The 23132-nt window shown below is 37.8% G+C and overlaps 1 protein-coding gene across 1 annotated transcript in view; it reads right to left on the minus strand.

The window, feature by feature from the left end:
- WDR27 (WD repeat domain 27) overlaps window positions 1-19867 on the minus strand; it is a 92068-nt gene extending 72201 nt beyond the window's left edge. The window contains exons 1-15 of the mRNA XM_066545647.1: window positions 19622-19867; window positions 18620-18761; window positions 16273-16397; window positions 15694-15807; window positions 14728-14779; window positions 14168-14238; window positions 13191-13305; window positions 10396-10528; window positions 7293-7396; window positions 6781-6848; window positions 5745-5878; window positions 4246-4322; window positions 2661-2739; window positions 2078-2149; window positions 834-937 (exon numbers count right to left, since the gene is read on the minus strand). Of these exons, the coding sequence (XP_066401744.1) occupies window positions 834-937; window positions 2078-2149; window positions 2661-2739; window positions 4246-4322; window positions 5745-5878; window positions 6781-6848; window positions 7293-7396; window positions 10396-10528; window positions 13191-13305; window positions 14168-14238; window positions 14728-14779; window positions 15694-15807; window positions 16273-16397; window positions 18620-18761; window positions 19622-19804 (1573 nt within the window). The 5' untranslated portion in view covers window positions 19805-19867. The remainder of the gene's footprint in view (window positions 1-833; window positions 938-2077; window positions 2150-2660; window positions 2740-4245; window positions 4323-5744; window positions 5879-6780; window positions 6849-7292; window positions 7397-10395; window positions 10529-13190; window positions 13306-14167; window positions 14239-14727; window positions 14780-15693; window positions 15808-16272; window positions 16398-18619; window positions 18762-19621) is intronic.
- Window positions 19868-23132: the final 3265 nt, after the last annotated feature.

A 23132-nucleotide genomic window follows, 5' to 3' on the forward strand; every position in this document is an offset into this window, starting at 1 on the left:
GTGTGCATGCATGGGTGTGGGAGAGACAAAGAGAAAAAGAGAGAAAGATTTTTCTTCCTCAAACTAAAAGAAGATTTATACTTACAACATAATAGCAAAACTCTCTAGGGAACAGAGATGGAATATATTTTAGCAAAGTCACTGATTGCATCTAATTGCTTTTATTTCCCGAGGATTAAAGTTGTTCTTATCTTCAAAACACTTACAGTTATTTAAGTTTTTAAATACTTTGAAAATATTTTGCCTTGCATGGTGTAGATTGACATAATTATATATGTGGTAGAATGCTTGATTGCAAATCTAGGAAGTGCTTTCTGCTTAATCATATTTACATTCGAACAGACTAAACCTATTGCAAGAGTCATTTATCCAAAACAGTTAAGAAAAATCCCTCTCTTTGGGTCACATAGGAGAATTCCTTTTTTAATATTTCAATTTACAATAACTGAATAATATTTATATAAGAAATATGAGTGTTTTGAAACAGAACTTCAGTATTTTATACACCCTAATGAAACTAAGTAAATGTGCTAGAAAATAAATTCCTTAGTGAAAGAACTCTTAATTTTCAAGTAGTAGTGGGAAAGTCAAAGAATAAATTTAAAAGGAAATAAGACATAAAATCAGAAATAGAATCCTGTTGCATATGTAGCAACAGCTTGCATGGTTTTGCAAGATAAAAAATTATGATCAAACAGTATATGGTATTGTCAGAAACTTTTCTGTGGATTTATCCACACTAAATCTCCAGTCTCTAGAAACTATGCCACACAAACTTTTAATTTCTTTCTTCACACTGACACAACTGCACTTTTTATAAAGCCTGTACTTACCAGAATATTGAACAGAAAAAATTGGGGTTGGTTTACAAGTAACAGATACCTCTTTCTCATATTTGATTGGAGGATAACTTTCCAATGGATATTCTTTATTTTTACTTCAAAGAAGGAAAAAAGAAAGAAATTAGTACATCTTCATTTCAGTTATGAAATTAATGTGCTTTGGGAATTATTCTAAACAACTTTATATAAATATTTGCTGGGAAAAAATATGTCAAATCCAATATTGGAGCCAAATTCATTTTAAATTATTATATTTAAACTACTCCTACCAGTAAGAGGTATGAATTCACAAGATCAAGAATTAACAGTGTCTGGCAAAAAAAGAATTTCTTAAGTCACAAAAGTATTTAAAGAATGTCAAGTCTACCTTGTTCACAAAGACCTTGTGGAAAAATGCAATATTAGCTAAAAAAAAAGGCAATTTAAATAAAAAACCCACACACAACTTAAAATACTAAGTAGCTTAACCTATATAAAACAGTGCTAAAACAAAGTTGAAATTATCTGAAGTACTCATGTAAAGGCTTCCTATGTGTGCAAGGTTTACAAAAACTTAGTCTTGAGCTATTAAGTGGGTTTCTTAACACTTTAACATCTCTTTTTAAATAAGAAAAATTATGGCATCAATAATTCTTTACTTTCATGTTTGTATTACTTAAAGGAAAAACTATATAAGAGTAAAGAGAAAAAATGTGTGCAATATCCCCATTTAACATTCCATAAAAATTAACATGAAAATGTCAGCTTTAGAAAAACGTTTGTTCTTTTTGACCAGTGATAAAGATTCCACTGGTCAATTTATACTATTGCACACACTCTGTTTAAATCCATTGGAGTAAGTTTGCATTGACTTCAGGTAACAAGATTTTTAGGGGTGAATGAGGGACATGATCTCAAATCACTTCTCCCTGTGCCACATTCAGTTATTTTTCAGACTAGAACTGCAGCTTAAGAACATGTTAGGACTTAGCTTCCAACCATATTTAGCACCTGTTCTTCCTACCAACACAAATCTAAGAAAATAGATATGCATATTTTCTTTTATATGAAGCACTCAAGTTTAATTCAGTCTGATAAACCAAATCACTTGCTGCAGGGATAAATTTTTATATCAAATTTACCAAGCCTTAGTTCTAGCGGCAACCCTTACTAAAAAGTTCCAATGACAGAAGCATTTTTAATTTCTTAAATTTATTTTAATTTGTTCCTCCTTTAACCATCATTAGATGACCTACCATTTACAACTGGTCTTCCACTTTGATACCTCTTTTTTTTTCAGATTAGTATTTGGAGAAAACATGGCCATTCTATGAGAGAGAAAACATACACTCTTATATGAAATATTAAACCTTGCATGGGAAAAACAGCTTTTTTCAAGCAAAAGCAATCCTATTCCCTTCTTATTATTTACATCTGTGGCTAATGTCAATAGAAAAGAGAATTTACACTTTGATGACAATATAAATGTCTAATATTCTAATGCCTGAGTTTGGACCTTGATTTCTGTGAGTTATTTGTTGAGTAGCATATTCTGAAAGTCAAAATTCATACAAAAAAAGTTCTCAGACAATACTTTCTGCAAGCTGAAAACACAAGAGTCGAGCCAGATGAAAGAATCAGGATACCAAATATGGATTTCAAAAGGAAGTTGGACAATGGCCAGAAGCTGTGAACATTTTGGTTTTTAAAATTCTTTTCTTTGATAGCACCATAACTATTTTTCACAGGTGATTAATTTCACAATCATAAGACTACATAGTTATGTGAAATAATATCACACACCAATAAGACAGGGAAAGTAGTAATATTTCTACTGACCGTGGTGCTGCTGTATATCCTGATGACTTAATTTTATTATGGAAAACCAATGGTTTATCCTTCACTGTGTTCTTCACTCCTGTAGGAAAATAATTTAATTTACATTAAAATGTTTTTTAACATTATATTTTTACAGTGAAAGTAGATGGTTTTGCACAATATAAATACTTGATGTTTCCTTATGTTACAAAACACATAAATGACCAATCACCCTAAGATAATGATTACTGAGAAAAGGAAAGATATATGAACTGTTACATTGTATAACATTCCTCCTCCAGTTACATGAGTAAGTAGGAACTTTAAACTTTGAAGCAGCAAGAACACTCTTCTGAATCACTTTTTTCACCATTCATTTCAGTTAGAAAATGTGTTTTCTATGTGCCTCTGCTTAGCCTTTGTATGTGTTAGCTATAATGCATTCACAGCCTATATTTGGACTAAGGAATGGATCTAAAGATCATTAACCAGCTAACTGGTGGATACCTTTAAGTATTTGTGTTCCTACAGGGCTCAGGTCATGGGTAATGTCTGCATGCCCAGTGCTGTACTAGGAAGCCCAGTGGGCACCCCTCAGCTCCAAACTGAATATTTCATCTCAGCAGAAACAAACCAAACAAACAAACATTGTAAAGGGGGAAATTCTGTTGATATTCCAAGGGAAAAAACCCAGATGGATTGGGACAATTTACCTATCCTGAGGGTAGAAGTCCCATCAAATGCCACTAACTATCCTTTCTCTTAATGCAGCAATGAGGCACAAAAAAGGCCCTTCCTGAGAAGCTCCCAGTACCACACACCTTAAGAGACCAAAGGATTTCATTACAGCACTTATCTATCTGATCATGAGATGTCAACAAAGGCAGCACAGTTGTCAGTGCTGGGTGTCCAAGGCAGCCTGAAATTCTAGACAAAACTCTGTAGATGCATTCTGAAAACACCACGAAACCTTAGAGATATAACCTTTGATATTCTAACAGGCACAATACATGCAAATGGTAAGGATGAAAACATTTTTTAAAATATTTTTTTAATTTTATTGTTGCTCACCAAAAAAAGCTACAGGTGCTTCAATGGCAACTGGACATCAGATCTCTTTTTTTAAGCAGTAGAATATTGAGTCAAAAATTAACTTCCTAAACATCCTAATAGTATTGGCAAAAGATTATTAAGAACAACAAAATATACCAAAACATCTCTTTGGTATATTACATAACCAAAGTTAAGAAAGAAGTGACAAATTATACAGAAAAATTTACTGCATGCTATAGAAAAAGAATGACTTACAAGAATGTAAACCTTCAACACTCTAACACTTTTAAAATTCAAAGAAAATTCTCAGACAATGGTTTTTGAAAAAATAAAAATACTTAGAACCATAATTTTTAACTACAATTGCATATGTATGATATGAAATATTAACAGAAGTCTAAAATTCTTCCTACTGAAGTAAAAATATAATGCAATATATATTTAAACCAAAAAACAACTTACTGATTGTATTAGGCACAAGCCAGCTGGAAGTCAGCTACTATTTTTAAAAATATAACTTAATTAATTAATTTCAGAGTTGGTTTATACTTACCAAGTGTTTTACTGGAAGGTCCTTTCATGTTCTTCTTTAAACCTTTACACAATGGAGAATTTGCTAATAAAGTACACCTAAGTTATAAAATGAAGCACAAAAAAATTGATCAATGCAATGAACAAAAATGTCAGATTAGAAAAAGGTGCCAAAACTCCTTTTTAGTTATTTGTCTGTACATGTGTGTGTACATGCGCAATAGCAATGAGATTTTAACAAAAACAAGTTAGGCATAGTGGATCAGCTATCATCTCAGATACTCAGCAGCACAGACAAGCCTTGGCCCTGACTCAATTCACAGACCATTGCTTTTACATGCTGGATTCCAGTTTTGTGAACATTAACTGATGATTTTATTTTAAGCACTGAAATCTGCATTTCAGTGTATATTGTGGAGGTTCTTTCATCTTCAAAATGTCAGCATTTTCTCATAAATCATTTCTAGGGACATAAAGGACAAGAAAGTAACAACCAGCAGGGATTCACCAAGGGGAAGTCATGCTTGATCAGTTGGATAAACTTCTGTGATAAAATGAGTGTCTTGGCAGATGAGGGGAAAGCAGATGAGAATATTGTCTACTTTGACTTCTGTAAAACTTTCCACACTGTCTCCCATAAGAACCTCACAGAGAAGCTGATGAACTGTGGTCTGAATGAACACACACTGAGCTGGATTAAAAACCAGATGAACAACCAAGACCAGACCTTGATCTTGTAATGATCAAGATCTAGGTGGAAAGCAGGAACTAGTAGAGTAACCCAGAGGTTACAACTCCATTCCATATGATTCCATGGGTATAATAATTCCATTCAAAATCTGCATTAGTAATCTGAATAAGGGAGCAGAGTGACTCTCACCATGTTTGCTGATGACTCAAAGCTGAGAAGAGTGTCTTAAAGAGCAGAAGGTTGTGTTGTCATCCAGGGAGACATTTATTGTCTACATAAATGGGCTGACAGCAACCTTGTGAAGCTAAACAATATGAAAGGCAAAGTTCTGCAGCAGAGGAGGAACAAGCCCATGTAGCAATTCAGGCTGTAAAGCAGACTCTAGAGCCAGGCTCTGTGCCCTAAACCCAGCAGCAGGACAGGAGGCAATACATAAAAAATGAAACACAGGAGGTTCTCTCTGAACACTGGGAAACACTTATTTACTGGTGTGATTGAGCACTGGCACAGGCTGCCCAGAGAGGTTGTGGCATCTCCCTCCATTGACATATTCTAAAGTTGTTTGGACATTGTGATAGGCAAATGACTCCAAGTGGCTCTACTTGAGCAGGGTTGTTGGACAAGATGACCTGAGAGGTGCCTTCCAAACTCAACCATTCTTTGATTCTGTGATTTCTCCCTCTCAATACAACTAAAGCATGATAAGAAAAAAAAAGTAAAATCAAACCATGTCAACAAGCAGCACTATAGAAAACCATATGACACACTGTAGTGCCAGATAAACAAATTCATCATCCAACTTGGAGAGAAAACATTTAATAATTCTGTACCTGGCAATAACTGATAGACTTTTCTCATTTCCACATGGGAGAAAATCACTGTGCTGAGTTCTCACCAATGCAGCAAGGTTAATTTCCAACACAGCAATCATATCTTCAAACATCGAGGAAATCAAGCATAAAACCTGCAGCAATCACCATAAATTAACACTCCATTTACTCAATAATTTAAGTTCAAAACATAATGCATTTATAGTGTAAAATAAAATCAATTTCTGAAATTTATAAAAATTAATCAAAAATATCCATGGATTTAGTCATGAAGAGCATTAAGTGGTAGAGTGTTTAAAGCTATCCTTCAAGAATATGCCTATGTTGCTTAAATGTGTTTTAACAAACTTACATACATAACAGTGACAGAAATTCCAACACCACCTACACTGGAGACAATTCTGCAGCGAGTAGTGAGAAGTACACATGGAAGAATGACTTCAGCAACATGATGAGAACATGCTAAGAGCTGAATTTAAACAAAATCCTAATCTAAAGCAAAAGACTTCTATGTTAAATATGTAGCCTAGATTGAGCTTACCTCTGTAGGAAAATTGCAATATCAAAAATGGAGTATATAGATAAGAATGCCTTCCATTTTCTTAAAATCACTTTTAGTGGCTTTCAACAGAAATTTTCTCACAACCCAAATCGTTTTGACAGATTATTTAGAAGGATTCAGAAGTAGCACATCCTAACATTTTTTTGAAAAACAAGCTATAACAATTTTTTTTCCCCATAAAAGATTTCCTCTGCTTCTTCAATGGTCATTCTTGACATTCAAGGTATACCCTGGACACTGTAACAATTCACCTTTTCCTTATTAATCACTTTAGACTATATATAACCCTTGAAAATCTGCTTCAAAGTAGCAGATTCCATGATGAAGAATCAAGCCTCTTCAAAGAAATTACCATGTAAGTCATATTAAATAACACAAATCTGTGCACTAATCTGTTAGCAAAATGTGTAAATATTTATGGAAAATAACTGTAACTGTTGACATTTATTAAAGCAACATTTACTGTATACTCACCTTTCCATTAGCTGCCTTCCTTGTTAATGCACATGATCTGGCAATCTGAATGCTGAGATCACTGTAATCTTTATCAAGAAGAACAAAGTACTATAAAATAATACCTGCATTTCACAACAAAAAACCTATCTCTATGACACACACAAAAAAATCACTCATACTAATTCGACATGACCCTAACCCATTCTCTTCAGAGTATATACTTCTATTTTACCCTCAAATTATAATGGAGTAGAATAACTTGTATTTTACACTTGTATTTAACACTTATGAACTGCAAAATTGAATAAAAATTCATGGCTAGCCACTACAGAGATCTAGCATGAACATTTCTTCTGAGAAAAATCACCAGGGCCAGGAAAACATACAAAACCTATTAGGGAAAAAAAACACTTTTAAAAACATTTGGTTTCTATTGTATTCTACTCTTTCACAACCTTATTCTTACACTATTTATGTCAGATAACAAAAGCAATCTCATTATCATGTAATCATATATCTTTTAAACATACCTCTGTAAGATAAAAGAGCTTCCAATTCTAAGTTTGCCAAATTAATTATTAACAAGCCAGTAGAGGTTCCAATCCAAAAATAGCTAGTATTCTGGGAAGAATATCTATTAAAACAAGGAGAAAAATATCTCTGAGTAGGATAAAGAAGATTTTCTTGCTACCATACAACAAACAAAAATCGGTGTTTTTAATTCTCATTGCCCAGTCCCAGTGCAACAATAATAAAGCACACACAGAAAAAATACATTACATCTAAAGCTTTTTTTTCCAAATCTGTAGCTCAAAGTTTCAAGCAAAATTGGTGAAGTTTTGAAAACTGGAGAGCAGTTTTCACAATCCTTGAGCAGAACACAATCCTTGATTCATGTAAGTGCTTCATGGCACATCCAAAATTGCACAGGAAATACTTTTCTTCAAAATGTTATTGTGGTTTGTAAGAGTTGGGAGATGCTGTAAAAGCATTGTATACACAAAAATGAAATTCATACCAAGAGACAAATCCACTCGTAATTTACTTTTAACACTCTTATATGAACACCCAAAACACAGGGAAATTCAATGTATGTTTTTACATAATTAAAGTACAAGAGAAAAAGCAGCACAAACTGAAGGGGAAAAAAACCCAGGCAAGTCTGGAATGTCTGTCTCAGCCTGTGATTAGTGGCAGTACTATTGCAGCTGGGTAATGAAATCCGGCTTCTGCAAGCACCAGAGAGTAAACCAATGGGCTTGTTAATTTCAGTTACCAGCCTCACAGAAGAAACATATTATCAAGCATAAGATAATTGTAACAAAATAACAGTTGTCATTCTCAAAAAAACCTAAAAATTTTTTGATGCCACAATAAATAAAAATTGGCATCAACATTTTAACAAATTTTCCAAATAGGAGTCAGTAGACTTATTAGTTTGATTTAAAATCAGACCACAAGAGTTGAAGTAAGGATATTGAAAAATATGAAGCTGTAACATTATTCAGAAAAAAAAAAGTTAAAGAAAAAAAAACCCAAATGTATACAGTCAAATCTGTTAAGAAGCAGACTGGAATAGACAGTTTCATTTCTGGTTTGTGATACTTTTATATGATATGAATAATTTTATTTGTGGTTTGCATTACTTTCATTGCAGCAGTAACAGACTGATTTAATTTGCAAATTCTTTGAATTATGTAAAAAGTGTCACTACCAAGTTATTATGAACACCATAAAGTGATATATCCAGGAAGCTTAACTCACTCCAACTCTAAAATAATAAAATCCATTGTGATGAGATTGCTCAATGTCAAAAAGCTTAGGAAAGTGTGAGATGCCTAATTTTGGACATCAGTGTTCCAAAAATGTTTCATTGTTGCTTTTCATTGCAGGCAGGAAAAGCAGTATATCAGGGATTGCTCAATTGTTCAGATAAATCTGAAGCATCTTCTAAAACCAATACACTCTTTTTAAAAAATAAATAGAAAAGAATTTTTATAAACACAAACCTCTCAACCCAAAATATAATGGAACTTAATTAATAGTAAGAATTTAATGGCCATGGTTGTTTACAAGCAGAAAAAAACCTTCAGCTGCGATGTGATAGCTGAAAGAACAAATAGACCTTAGATGTACACTGTGTAGCAGTAACAGGTGGGAATGCAAAAGTGATGTTATCTCAATTCAGAAAATTATTTCAAATAATCCATTGGATTTCAAATGGATCCATTTCAGGCAACCATGTCCCAAAAGGGGATTGAAAAATAAATGAGATTGAGTTTCAGAAATTTCCAAAGGCAAATGTTACAAATGTTACACAAAACATGCCTTCTACAAGGTACAAACTATTTTATCTGGAAGTGCAGAGGCAACTTGTTCATGAGTTGTAATTGGCTGTCCAAGGAAGGAACAGGATAGTGGCTGGCACTGGACTATCAGAGTGAAAAACATACTAAAGTCCTGTATATTAAAAGACAGCAATTCAGACTAGAAGCAAAATTGAACAAATCAGTTCCTGGAACAAATTCACTAGGGACATGGTGGATTCTTTATTGCCAGAAAACTTGTCATCTTTAAAGATATGCTGCTGTTCAAACCAAACTTACAGTTGTGATGAAGGCAAAGCTTTGATGCTTTGAGAGTGATATTATACAAGCAGTAAGACAGACTGTAATAATTCATCATCTGACCTTCAAGTGCTGTCACTGCATTAAAATATGGTTGAGATGTGCATCTTAAAAATCACCACTTCCTTCCTCTCAATGGTGGTACTTCTAAATATGCAGGTAGCATGAAAATAACAGTGAATAATTACTTAAATTAACATAAAGACAACCAAAATTGTCCAGTACTGCTGGATACTTTTCTTCTTTGTTTATCAAAAGTTATATATCTAACCAGAGTTTAATCGGTTCGACCTGAATAATCCACCACAGAGCAAAGGTTAGGACAAGAGTTTTCTAAAACATGGTGTGGCTGAGAAATTTATACAGGTGACAATCATAAAATGCAACACAAACAGGTTGTTATTTGAGACAGATCTTGTGGGAATGTCCTGAACAGATCTCCAAGTGTCTGATAATATGGTTAAACTTCTCTTCAGGAAAGAAATGCAATGTAAGAATTAATTCTACCTGGCTAACCAATTCCATGGGAATGAGAAAAAGCATCATGTTCTGAAACATCTGTCCCTCTGACAGAAGTTTGACTGGAGCAGGTTATGTAGTTCAAAAATTATTTAAACTTGGAAGACAAACTGACACAGTCACACAGTGGCTGCATGAGATATTTCTTTAGAAAAGCAAACTCAAAATAAATTTGACTTATTAATTACTTTTTAACTCATCCTCCCTGATCAGCTGGTATCAATAGATGTTACAATGGATATTCTCAATGACATTTTTATATAATTATTTTTCAGAATAAAACCCAATTCTAACTTTGTATCAGCTTGTGTACGTTATCTTCCTAAGAGTAGGCCACTAAAACTTGCAGATCACTAAAAACATTATTTGATTTTCCTACTGCATTTTTCAAAAAGTACAAATTGGCAGTGAAAATAATCCAAGAACCAATAGGAACTCCAAGAAATAAATTTGACTCAAATACTAGGTGATATTTTAAAGGACTTACATGCTTTCTTCATTATGGAAACATACAAAAAAGTCACAATGCTCAATTAAGAGGATAGGCAATGATGTTTCCACTGATCCTTCTGGTCTCATGTTGTCTGTTTTGCAAAGCTTGGAATTATTTTGCCCTTCACCTAAGAAAGTCAACAATACCAGCTATCAGAATACTATGAAATAAGGGAAACAGACAGAATTGAAGAGAGAATTTGTAGCAGTCATGAAAAACTAAGACCACACCCAAGAAACTTCTATTTCAAAAGATGGATATTTCCTAAGAGCCGGTTTTCCTTGTTATTACGTGAGGTTTTTTCACATACCTAGAGACAAAAATCCAAAGATCCTACTTATGGACTGAAAAGGATTTTGCAGGTTTTAGGCATTTTCATCTCAAGAAGTGACACTGAAAGCCATATTCCAACAATTCTTAAATATGCTGGGTACCTTTCCACTTAGCCTGAAAATTGTCTTGAGACTAAAGTTACAACATAATCCAAAGGCAAGATAAAAATCCACCTCAATTCCCTGTTCCCAAGGAGTCTCCAATCCATTCTGCATGCGTAATTCACACTCAGGAACTACTAGCACCAAATTCAGCATTAGATACAGATATTACATCACTCTCTTTCAAACATGAAAGTCAGATCCATAGATTTTAAATAACAAGAAATGGAGCAGACTTTCTCCTTAGGTTAGGACTTCAGGGTTATGGAAGCTGGACCCCTAGGCAGGTAAGAATACAACAGTCATTGATCCAGAAAAAGTGCAAGCAAGGTAAACCAGATTTCCCTTTCCCTAGGAAAGCCACAGCAGTGCTGAGGGGACAGGGGTTTGCACCTCACCAGGGAGAGGGTGACCTCCCATTTGTCATGGTTTGACACTGGCACAATGCCAGTGCCCCCATGAAGATACCTTCTCCCTGGTTTCCGCTGTGAGATGTGACCAGGAATAAGCAAAGCAGGCTCCTACTTAGGGAAAAAAGAACCAGAACTTTATTAACTACTCTACAACTACAGATAAAAAGGAACACACACACAGGGAAAATGAAAACCTCACAAATGCATTTCCTCCTCCCCCCACCAAATTTCCAACACAATACATTTATTCCTCAAATCACCAACTCTCGGTCCAGCACCACCTTTTAGACAATCAATCCTCAGTTCATCAAGAGGAGAGGAGTCCTTCTTATACCATGGGCTTCCCCTGGAAACACAGCTGAAGCCTCGTGTGTTTCCGTGTCACTCGTGGCACCACCCGGAGTACATCTGCCATTGTGACTTCTTCCTTTTCATGTCCAGTGCTCTCACCACTGAACACAGACCAGAGCTGCTTCTAGGGTTGTCTTTTAAGGATGCTCTGTCCCGATCCAAAAAAGGCACAGTCTCTCCTTTGGGACACCTGTCCCCACAATCTCTCCTTTGGGACACCTGTCCCCCCCATATTTTTTCACCCCCTGGGGCCGAGGGGCATCAACACTGAACCCTCTTGGTTCTGAGGCCATTGCCTCCCCCTAGAATGCAGTCTCTGTATCACAAGGAACATGGGTCTGTCCATGGGTATACAAAAAGAGTCCAGCAAAAGCCACTCCATCATCTCTTCCCACTAGGATTCTTCTCTACTCTTCTACTATCTCTCACTCGCCCAGACCTCTCTCACACTGGCCCATTTCCTTCCTCATCTTCCACTCTATCTTCTAGGAAAGGTCAATGTTCTGTTAAGTTCTCATTCTCCAAAAAGGGGTTAAAAGCTCCTACAAGCGGCCGGCTGAACCCCCCTCCTTCTTCTCCGTCCCAGCCGTGCTGCCGGCACAGGCCCATGTTTATCAAGCTTCAAGGTTACAGTCCCAGGCAGCGGCTCTCTCTCTCTCTCTCTCTCTCTGTGTCTCTCAGGGAGGCTGCCTGGTGGCTCCCGGTCTCTCTCTCTCTCTCTTCCACCCTTCCACCCCCGGGCTCAGGCCTACCTCTCTCGGCCTCATGGCTTTCCCCTCCCCCTGCCCAGCCAGCAGCTGGGCCGGGGCAGAGACCCGAACTCTTTCCCGCCGGAAACCCAAGAGGGCCCTCCCAGGGGAGAGCTCTGCTTTTAACCCCGTGTTCTCAGAGGCGTGTCCATGTCCCAATGGCCAGGTTAAATGCCAATATTAAAGCCTGAATATCCATTGGCCAAAAACACAGCATCTCAAAAAACACATTTCCTGTCAAACCACCACACCATTGTACCAAGGCTGTCACCTACTCATGGCCATCCAAGGCACAACAAGGCAACAATCAAACCAGTCTGATCCCAGGGAATCACCCTGTTGGGGTTACCAGGGCAGCCTATAAAGACTTATATGTACTCCACGTAACACCACTAGAAATATCACAGCCAGAGAAATATCACATTATGAAGGCACTGTTATAGATAAAAAAAAAGGAAAAAAATAGAACCAAAGCAACTTCAAAGGTAACTGAGAAATAGTACTGCATTTTGACAAGGGATTAATTTTTAGGTATTGGTTCTGTTCTCACTGAGGCCTTGGACAATGAATTCAATCAAAACAAATACTTAATACTGCACATGATGTAATGTTTCATGAACAAATGCACTGGCCAAGAATTTATTACATGCATACATGCAAAATTCCTTCCAGATATACCAATACCCAACTACATATCAGCTTCAGTAAGAATTCCATGTCACAGTCTAAGACTCATAAGTCTACCACTTACAATAAATTATCATGGTAAAAAAAAGCACACACTCAGCAGCCAGTAACAACTAGACTCTACCATAAAGAGCATTCTAGGAGCATTGTGCTACCTATCTCTTGGCCAGATTTCCACACTTTATTACAGAATTTCTCTTGCTCTTTCTTTAAGTCGGTATGTGCTACACAACGGTAATTATGATCACTGATTAAACTGAAGATCCAAAGCTGCAAGAAAAAGAAAAAGCAATTGCAATAAGGATAAAGCGTACATGAATACAAACTAAAGATCCAGTATTTAAAACCATAGATGTAATTAGTGAACTTTTGTCCAAGGCATCTCACCTTGGACAAGAACTCCAATTATATGTATCCCTAAGACTGTTAAAGATAATCAAAGCAGCAATGATCAGTTTGAGCTGTACATCTAATTCCCACATGTTTATGTGTTTTGAAAAAAGCTCCTTATAGAATATTTCTCACAATTAAAAATCACAGGTAACATGGATGCAATTGCTCATTGGGTCATGTGGGTCATGAATTTCATTTACACATTTCTCGGTTTAGACACCGCTACAGGTAAAGCTTTAATTTTCTTCAGAATTACGGAACAGTAACACTGAAGAAAAACATCTGGAAATTTTCATGTAAATATATTCTTACCATTAAAGTGGTGAAATGGATATTCACATTTACCACATTTTTATTAGAATTCTCACATGCTGAAATCAGAGCCTCTTCCATTTAATTGTCATGCATTTCCTTTTTTTGGCCAAAATAGGAGAATCCTATTTTTCACTTTTTTTCTTTTAAAACAGATATATTTATAGCCTCTCAGAGTGCTCTTCTTATATAATCGCTGATTGTGCTCTTACAAGTTTTCCTGGTTTTCAGGAAGAAGTTTCTGTGTTGTAATAGAGGTCTTATTTACCTTTTGTGGTTTACACTAAAAGCACTGAATTATGCTTACTAAAATAAGTCTTTTAACAATTCAAAAAACTTAGGCAGCTTGTGAACCTTTTTTATAGACAGAAGCATCAATAATAGTTGATTCTTGACATAGAGACTGAGTTTAATGAACAATTCTTACCTGTCCCTCAGCACATCCAGTGATAATCTGTTTGTTTTCTTCATCAATTAGCAGACTTAACAAAGGAAATGCTGCTCAAAAAAGAAAGAAAAGCATTTATAGAGTAAACACAAATCAGATATTTAATTAAAATACATCATTCAAAATTGAATCTTCTTATTTATAAAGACAGGGAGAAAAAGCCCTTGCTGCAGTTCTCATGGTTGCACAGAGCTTTGTGTGCCTCAGCCTTTGTGCTGCTGAGGGCTTTGTGTTTGCAGGTCTCTGGACTGCCCATCATCTAAGCTGCTATTGCAGTGGTTTCCTGAACCCTGTCACCCAAGCTGCTGTGGCATGGTTTGCAGAATTATGAAAGTACACTAAAACTATCCATTGGGAAGTAGACATTAAAGGAAAAACTATTTACTGTTGGCTTTAAAGGATAGTATGTTTACTGTTACCTTGTCTACAGGAATTATTTTCACTAAATCAACCCAAAACTTCTATAATAATCATAGATTATTATTTAGAGATAGGAGGTTTTTACTATGCAAAAATACATTTAAAAATAGAAAAAGTACCTGTTATTATTCCTGACTGATATATTAACTGGCTGGTAGAATAGTCCCACACCTTTAGATTAAAAAAATTAAAAAGATATAAAGATAGGTATCTACTCAGATACCTACTGAAAACACAACTTTTAACAGCCATCATTTGGTGAAAACAGAAAAATGGAGGCATTCAAAGTGATGTTCTTAGGAAAGAATTTTTTTTTTCAGCACCTGTTTCCATTTATGAAGGGTTTTCTCCAACTGATAATCATCCCTGATGAGAAAGGGCAAACTCACATGATATGGATACACAAAGTATCAATTTTTCTTAGGTTGATCTCTCAGTGATTTTAGTCAATTTACGAAAAGGCATACATGAAAAAGAAAAGAGGAGAGAGGTGCATTGCATACAGTAAGCCAGTCCAATAATCCCAAAAAGGAAAATTCAAATTTATATCATCAGAATCAAAGGGAAATGTTTTCCTTCAGCTCAGCATACCTGAAACATTTCAGTTACAGCCAAGCTAATAAAAATATTTCTATTTGCCAGATGATAATAATCACTGAAGTTAATACTTCAATGTGTTAAGTTTTGAATATACAAAACCTGCATTGCTCTTTTAAAAAAGAGTAATTAATTTTTATTGTAATTTCCCAAGCAATTCGAAGAATAATGTCCTTATCTCCATAAAGTCAAATATATTTTTTACTTAATCTTCAACGCATCTATTTGCCAGATGATAATAATCACTGAAGTTAATACTTCAATGTGTTAAGTTTTGAATATACAAAACCTGCATTGCTCTTTTAAAAAAGAGTAATTAATTTTTATTGTAATTTCCCAAGCAATTCGAAGAATAATGTCCTTATCTCCATAAAGTCAAATATATTTTTTACTTAATCTTCAACGCATATTTAAAGGGGAATAAAGAAGAATACTTCACATATTCACTAAGTTATTCTTTTTAAATTTCATTTCTACAATTTCCTTGCCTTAAAGGTTCTGTCTTCTGACACTGATATGAGCATACTTTTCTCCCATGTGCAAAATTCAGCAGCAGTCACCGGAGCCAAGTGTCCATCCAATTCAGCTAGTACAGCCTCATTCTGTGATTAAACAAGTCAAAAATAAAACCAGAATGGACTTCAACATAAAACTGGCAATTAAGTGTTTTGATAATTAATAACTCTTGCAAAGCATTGTCAGATTTGTTTTCAAAATATAATTCAGTAAGATTTCTATTATTGAAACTGAAGCCCTGTATACCATCCTGCTGGCAAAGCCACTACACATTACTTTTGCTTCTTCAGACTGACTGATACAGGAACAGTTTTTCAGATGACCTAAGAATATTTTCTACTTTTAAGTTATTGAGATACTGTTTCATTTCACCTCTTTAAACATAGCCTTCTATCTGATATGTGATGCATTATCAAGTGGCAGTTCCTACTTATTTTATGACACAAAATGAATGTTTTTGCTTAATTTTACTAACATTTCTGTATCATGATTTTATTTGAAAGTGAATAAGTAAAAGAAATACCAATACCATACAAAGAACGCTATCTCACCTTTGCACTTAACATGTAGATCTGATTTCCAGCACATACTGCCACTTGTTGATCATCTGGACTAAATCTTATATGAAGCACCATTCCCAAAAGAGTTCCTATAACAATTCCTCGAGGTGTAAACCCTGCAGCAATTGTATTGTTAATGAGACTCAATGAAATATAAAAATTTGGTGCAGTGATTCTAGGAAAATTTGCATAGCAGTTACCATCCACAGAGCTGTCCCAGTTTCTGTCAGGAATATGTACAGAGAAACACACTGTTTACATACACCAGGGTACTGGGGAAAAAAGCAGAGAACTATGGACCACCAGAATTCCTCCATCTGCCCTGTTGCCTAGACATGATCTGTCACTCCTTATGATATTAATCATTCCCATCAAATCATGCTTTCTTGCTTCTATTGAAGATTGCAAGGGAAAGGATTTTTGGAGTAGGGTGATGTGCCCATGGAACCCACTAGTGCCACATTCATTTTGGAGGTAAGAAATCCTAACTGAAGCCCAGAAAACCATGGTTTTGAAAAATACTTCTTCTGGGAGACTATGCCAGTCACTCAGCCAAAAAGTAAAGAGGATTTTCCTTCTCTGCTTTTAATTTTTCTGTGGGAAAAGGCTGAAAGAGAAAGTACACCACTAAATATCATTACAGAGTCAGATAAGACTAGATCTGAGAACAGGTCATATTTCTATCCTGTCTTCATGATTTCATTATGGTCATCTCACTGGTTCAAGCAGATTGGTTTCTGCTGATCCCTATTTTATAATGCTGCCTTTAATGATGTGAGGATAGTTTGGATACGTCATGAAATTTTAGGATTTCATAGTGAACAAATCCTCTAGAATACAAGCACAACTACAGGTGTCCTTTCAGGCATTCATATTAGATGCTGTGGAGTCTTTTTACAATTGATTAACAGGTCAAGGTCACACAAAGAATTCCTTAACTACTTTGACCCAGTTTATAAGAAATAATATGAGAAAATGTGCCAAGAATGTGCAGAGGACAGTCTGTGGAGACAAAGTCTTTACAGCATCTGCTGAAGAGCCTGTAGATGGAAACAAAATTAAAAAATCAAGCAGCAGACAATCTGGATGCCGAATGTCTTTGTATCAAAACTACACACACTCTTTATCTCTCTGCTACTTTCTATTCTTATCTTCCAGTTTTATTTCCTCCAAATTCATAGTCCCATTTTATTCCCAGTTCCTGAAGTACCCTTTGATTGTCTATATTACTCTTTCATGGATTAAAATTGACCTTTATTTTTAAAAAGCACTGATAACATGAGCTCAACATTAGTTTTTATATTATATAGATTTGCAAATTCAAAATGGAACAGAGTACAAGAGAACTCCCTTATATTAAGCCATTGGCAAATCTCTAATTACAGGCAACAAGCCAGAAACTTTTAATAGTGTGGGACATTGCCATGCAACTTTAAAAACTTTAAATATTGTCACCAAAAGGGGACAGATTGCCACTGGAAATCCAGTGAATCATGACTGTGCAGATCTTTCTTTTTTTTTTTTTTTCTTTTTCTTTCATTATTCTCCTACTTTGCAATGAATTTAAGCTTGCAAAGAGGTTAGCCCTGCTCCCTAGAATCTAATGCCATTGGTTGAGGCTCCAAACCAAGATGGTGGTCAGGACACTAAAATTCCTATTTTCTGTGTGCTATGTCACCACAATGCTCTTCCACTCATGCACTCTTCTCCCAGATCAGACACTTGCATTGGTGTCTCTCACACACACACACGAAAACAATGTTCCAGAGACAGAAGGAGAGGCAAAGCAGGATACAAAACACCAGTTCCACAAGTATTCCAGAAAAGGAAGTACTTCGGCATTGCATGTTTAATTATGCAGTACTGCTATGATTATTTTTCTTCTGTCCATTGTATTCCACAGTGGCAGAGCGTCACCGCAGTGCTTCTCTGCTCGCCCCGAGGCGAACAGCACAGCACCTCGGCCAGCTCCGGACCCAGCTCAGCATCGCCGCGGGGCCGCCGCCGCCCGGGGCCGGTGGCTGTGACAATGACAGGACGGGCTGTGCTGCCGGCCTGGTTCAACTCAGCATTGCCGAAGAAGAGCAGGAGAGAAGCACAGCACTAATATGGCTGTTCCTGCTGCTGAATCTGAGTGACTGAGGCGTGCTTCTCAGAAATAAAGAAATCTCGTTAGAGAAGGAGCAGTGGGAGAAAAGGAAGTGTTGGGGTGGCCTTCCAAGGTTATTGCTGCTCAGAAACTGGCTGGACACTGGTCTGAGTGATTGGTGGTGAATGGCTGCCTTTGCATCACTTCTTTGTTTATATAGATGACACACATATATAAACAATACTCTACCTTCTTCCACTTTCTGCGTACATTCATCAAGATTCCACACTATCACACGTTCATGAGAGGCAGAGCAGACAAGGAGTGGATTGATGTTATTTCCAAATGACAATGCAGAAATTGAATAATGATGCCCTGACAAATATAATGGCTGACAAATGTAGATAAAGAAAAGTTAAATTAAAACTTCAAACAAAGATTATGAATCATATAAAAATACAAATGGAACAATAATTAATTTTTATTTACAGCTTCAAAATCACCTAAACTACAATGTAGCTGTACTGGTTTGGCTGGGATGGAGTTAACTTATTTCCATAGCAGCTTGCATGGCACAATGCTTTGGATTTTGTGACAGAAACAGTGATGATAACAGGGTAATGTTTTGGCTGTTGCCAAATGCTGTTTGCACAGCACAGAGGCCTTCTCTTTTTCCCCACATTTTCTCAGTTTCCACATCCCAATCATAAACTGAAGATGCATAAGAGGTCGGGAGGGGACACAGCTGGAACAAATATTTCAGTTTGCTGAACTGGCAAGGGGATAGTCTCTACCATATTATGTTATGCTCAACAATAGAACTGGGCTATTGCATGCAAGAAGGTGTTGAGGGCCTGGGACATTGACTCTAAGGTGGCTGTTGCTCAAAGCCTGTGCTGGGCTTAGTCTGGTTGTAGGGGGTGCCTTGGTATAGCTTTTTTCTCTCTTTTCCCTTCACTCATTAAACTACCTTTGAATCTACATGTGACTTCTCACTTCTTCCCATCCTATGCTCTCCCCTACTCTGCTGGGAAGGAGTCAGCGGGAGCCTGGGTACTGGTTTAGCTGCCAGCCAGGGCCAACCCACCACAACAGCTTATTTTATTCTTATCACAATAAAAAAAGTTCATAAAAATGCTAGTAGCCTTCCAGCATTGAAGTGAAACCTGACACTTCTACATTACCCTCAAGTATTTTATTTATAAATTAGTTTAAAGTAGCAGCCTACCAAGGGCTCTATTCTAGCTTTACCTGAGCAGTGGCTGTGTTCCAGACGCACAACCCATTGCGACTCACGGGGAAAGCGCAGTGATGGTGACTGCACGCCAGCTGAAAGAGCGGCTCCGGCAGTTTGCCTTTAAACAAGTGCTTTTCGCGGACAACGTCAGGATCGCGGCTTCCTCCAGAGGCGCAGCCGGCCCAGGCGCCCTCCATCCTGCGGCTGCGAACGGCCCCGCGGCGGAGCCGGATCACCGGGGCCGCCTTCCCCCGCCGGCTGCGTCCTGACCCCGGGGGCCCACGGCTCACAGCCCCGCTCGGGGCTCCCTCCCGCTGGGAGGCGGAGAGCCCCGGCCCCGGGCCCGGCCCCGGCCCCGGCCCCGGCCCCGGCCCCGGGCCCGGCCCGTAACCAGGGCAGCGCCGCCGCTGACAGGAGGCCGGGCGGGACAGCCCTCGGTCGCCCGCAGAGCGCGGCGGACCCGCGGCGGCAGCCGCTGTTCCCTCACCGGGGCAACCTGCCCCGGGGCTGCTTTCTGGCTCTCCAGAGCGATGTCCAGGGCTGCACAGAAAGCAGCATGGCCAGAAGGTCCAGGAGTGTCCCACCCGTGTCCCACCCGTGTCCCACTCGTGGGACGCCAGCTGTAGCACTGCGCCCAGCGCTGGGGATCCCAGCACAACACAGACATTGGAGCGGGACCTTAAGGAAGAGGTGAACATCTCTCCTGTAAAGACAAGAAGAGATACTTGGGTTCTTCACAGAATCATAGGGGTCAGAATGGGTCAGATTGGAAGAGACCATGGTGCATCATCTGGGTCAATTTCCCTGCTCAAGCAGAGCCATTCTAAAGCACATGGCACAGGAATGCATCCAGACAATTGTTGAATATCTCCACATTCATATCTTGAGAGAGATTCCACAACCTCTCTGGGCAATCTGTTCCAGCAGAGGTCACTTGCACGGTTCTTCCTCATAGTCAGGTGGAACTTTCAGCCTGGAAAAGAGAAGGCTCTAGGGGCACCTTACAGTACCCTGTGAATATATAAAGTGACCATATAAGAAAGACAGAGACAAACATTTTACCAAGATCTGTAGTGTCAGGATAAAGGGCAAAAACATTAAACTAAGAGGGGGTTGATTTGGATTGGACAGAGGGGGCATATTTTTTACAATGCAGGTGGTGAGGCACCAAGAAAAACAAACCTTCTATTTTCCCCAAGTTTGTGGATAATGCCAATTTGGAGGGAGCAGTCAGAAACAAGCTGACAAGAATTTTGTGGAGTCCAACAAGAGTAAGTGGAATCCCACGTCTAGCACAGAGTAACTCCATGCAAGATGAAATGCTGAAGGATGAAGGGGCTCTCCAGAAAAGGATCCAGACATCCTGCTGGACAAGCTGAATATGAGCCCCCACGGTGCCCTTGCAGCAGAGGCAGCCAACTGCATCCTGGGCTGTGTTAGTAATAGAGAGTAGCCAGCAAGTTGTGGGAGTGATCCTTCCCCTCTATTTGGCCATGCCTGCAGTGCTGTGTACAGTTTTGGGGGTTTTGTTACAAGAAAGATCCTGACATACTGGAGCAATCCTAGTATAGAGCAAGAAAAATGGTCAGGGAGCTGGAGAAAATGCTGTACACAGAGAGGCTGAGAGAGCTGAGTCTCTTCAGCCTGGAGAAGAGACAGCTGAGACTTTATTGTTGCCCACAACTACAAAATTGGAGGATACAGGAAAGACAGACTTTTCTCAGAGGCACTCAGTGATAAACTGGATCCTGGGAAAATCCAATTAGGGTCATACCAAATCAGTATTTAATTTTTTAAAATATCATGACAGTGGTTGAATATCAGAACAAGTTTCTGAAGAGAGGTTGTGGATCTCCATATCTCGTCTTGTCCAGGAGTCAAATGGACATGACCCTGAGCAACTCAATTTAATTAGAACTATTTTGAACAGGAAGGTGGACAAGAGGAGTCCAGAAGTCCCTTTCAACCTGAGTTAAGATTTTATGACCAAGTTTTTGATCTGCATCAACTTAAACCGTTTTGATGCAGATCAGTCAATATCAACCTCAGCTTCTTTTTAAACAGATACTTTCTATAGGGATGTCTTAATTGTGTCTGTCTGTAATTAACACTACAAGCATTTTTGCCCTATATAAGCATCTGATATATTTTATCACTGACAACATAGTCCTCTGTGCTTGTTAGTTTTGCCTGGAGAAAGTACCAGTCCAAATTCTCTTTAGTGTGTGCATGTGAATTTGGATAAAGCCACTGTATTGAGAACCAGCTACACAGAGGCAACTCAGTGTACTGCACATGACACTGTTTTTCTGAACTGTGACTTGTGGCTGGGAATATTAGAGAAAATTTTATTGTTATTATGCTGGTGACAATTTTCACAAGCAATACAGTCATGAATGTGTTATGACAGTTTAGTCATTGGTAAAGAAAAATAAATGCTGACACAGCAAAAAGAGTGCTGTTCTGACACGCAACCAACCCCTGGGAATCTTAAAGAACTTGTTCTGAAACATGTTGTGTCTCTGCAACTGCTTCTAGGCAGTTAAGTACTCTTTTATACAATTTTCACTTGATTTTACTTTCACCTTTCAATGTTTGTACCTATGATACTTTCAACAATCTACTACCCATAATAACTAGTAGCAATCCAAAGAAGTATCAGAGATCTTGGACTGGTTTCTTGACTGATCATTATTGACATGTAAATGTGCAGGAAGAATTTTATACCTCACCACACCCCCATGAAACACCTCTGACAATTATTTTTTATTTTTGTTTCCTTGGCTCCACATGTTCCCACACCTTGGGTACCCACCTATCTCAAATCACAGAACCACAGAACCAATTAGCTTGGAAAAGATTTCTGAAATTACTGAGTCCAACCTGTGACCAAACACCACCATGTCAACTAGACCATGGCAGTAAGTGCCATATCCAGCCTTTCATGATACAGTATATACTATATATATATATATATATATACAAGGGACAGTGACTCCAGCACCTCCCTGGGGAGCCCGTTCCAGTGTCTAATCACCCCTTCTGTGAAGAATTTTTCCTGGTGTCCAACCTATACCTCCCATGGCAAACCTTGAGGCCACTACCTCTTGTCTGGCTATTTGTTGCCTTGGAGAAAAGACCAACCCCAACCTGGCTACAGCCTCCTTCCACATGGTTGTAGACAGTAATAAGGTCTCCCCTGAGCCTCCTCCAGGATAAACAGTGCCAGCTCCCCCAGCTGCTCTCTATAGGACAAGTGTTCCAGATCCTTCACCAGCTCCATTTCCCTTCTCTGGTCTCACTCCAGCACCTTCAGTGAAATTGACATCTATGTGGAAAATTAAAGACTGCTGGAAATAACAGTTCCTTATCATATCATGCTTTTGTGTCCAATAGTATATTTGTAGTGGTCTCAATATTCAATCAGAAGAAGAACTTTAAAAATGAGGTCTAGCAACTATAATATTTTAATGTTTTAAGCAGAATAAAAGTCTTTATACAAACAAAACTGATTTCAAAAAAGCT

The sequence above is a fragment of the Molothrus aeneus genome, chromosome 3 (genome assembly GCF_037042795.1).
Source record: "Molothrus aeneus isolate 106 chromosome 3, BPBGC_Maene_1.0, whole genome shotgun sequence".
NCBI classification, from domain to species: Eukaryota; Metazoa; Chordata; class Aves; order Passeriformes; family Icteridae; genus Molothrus; species Molothrus aeneus.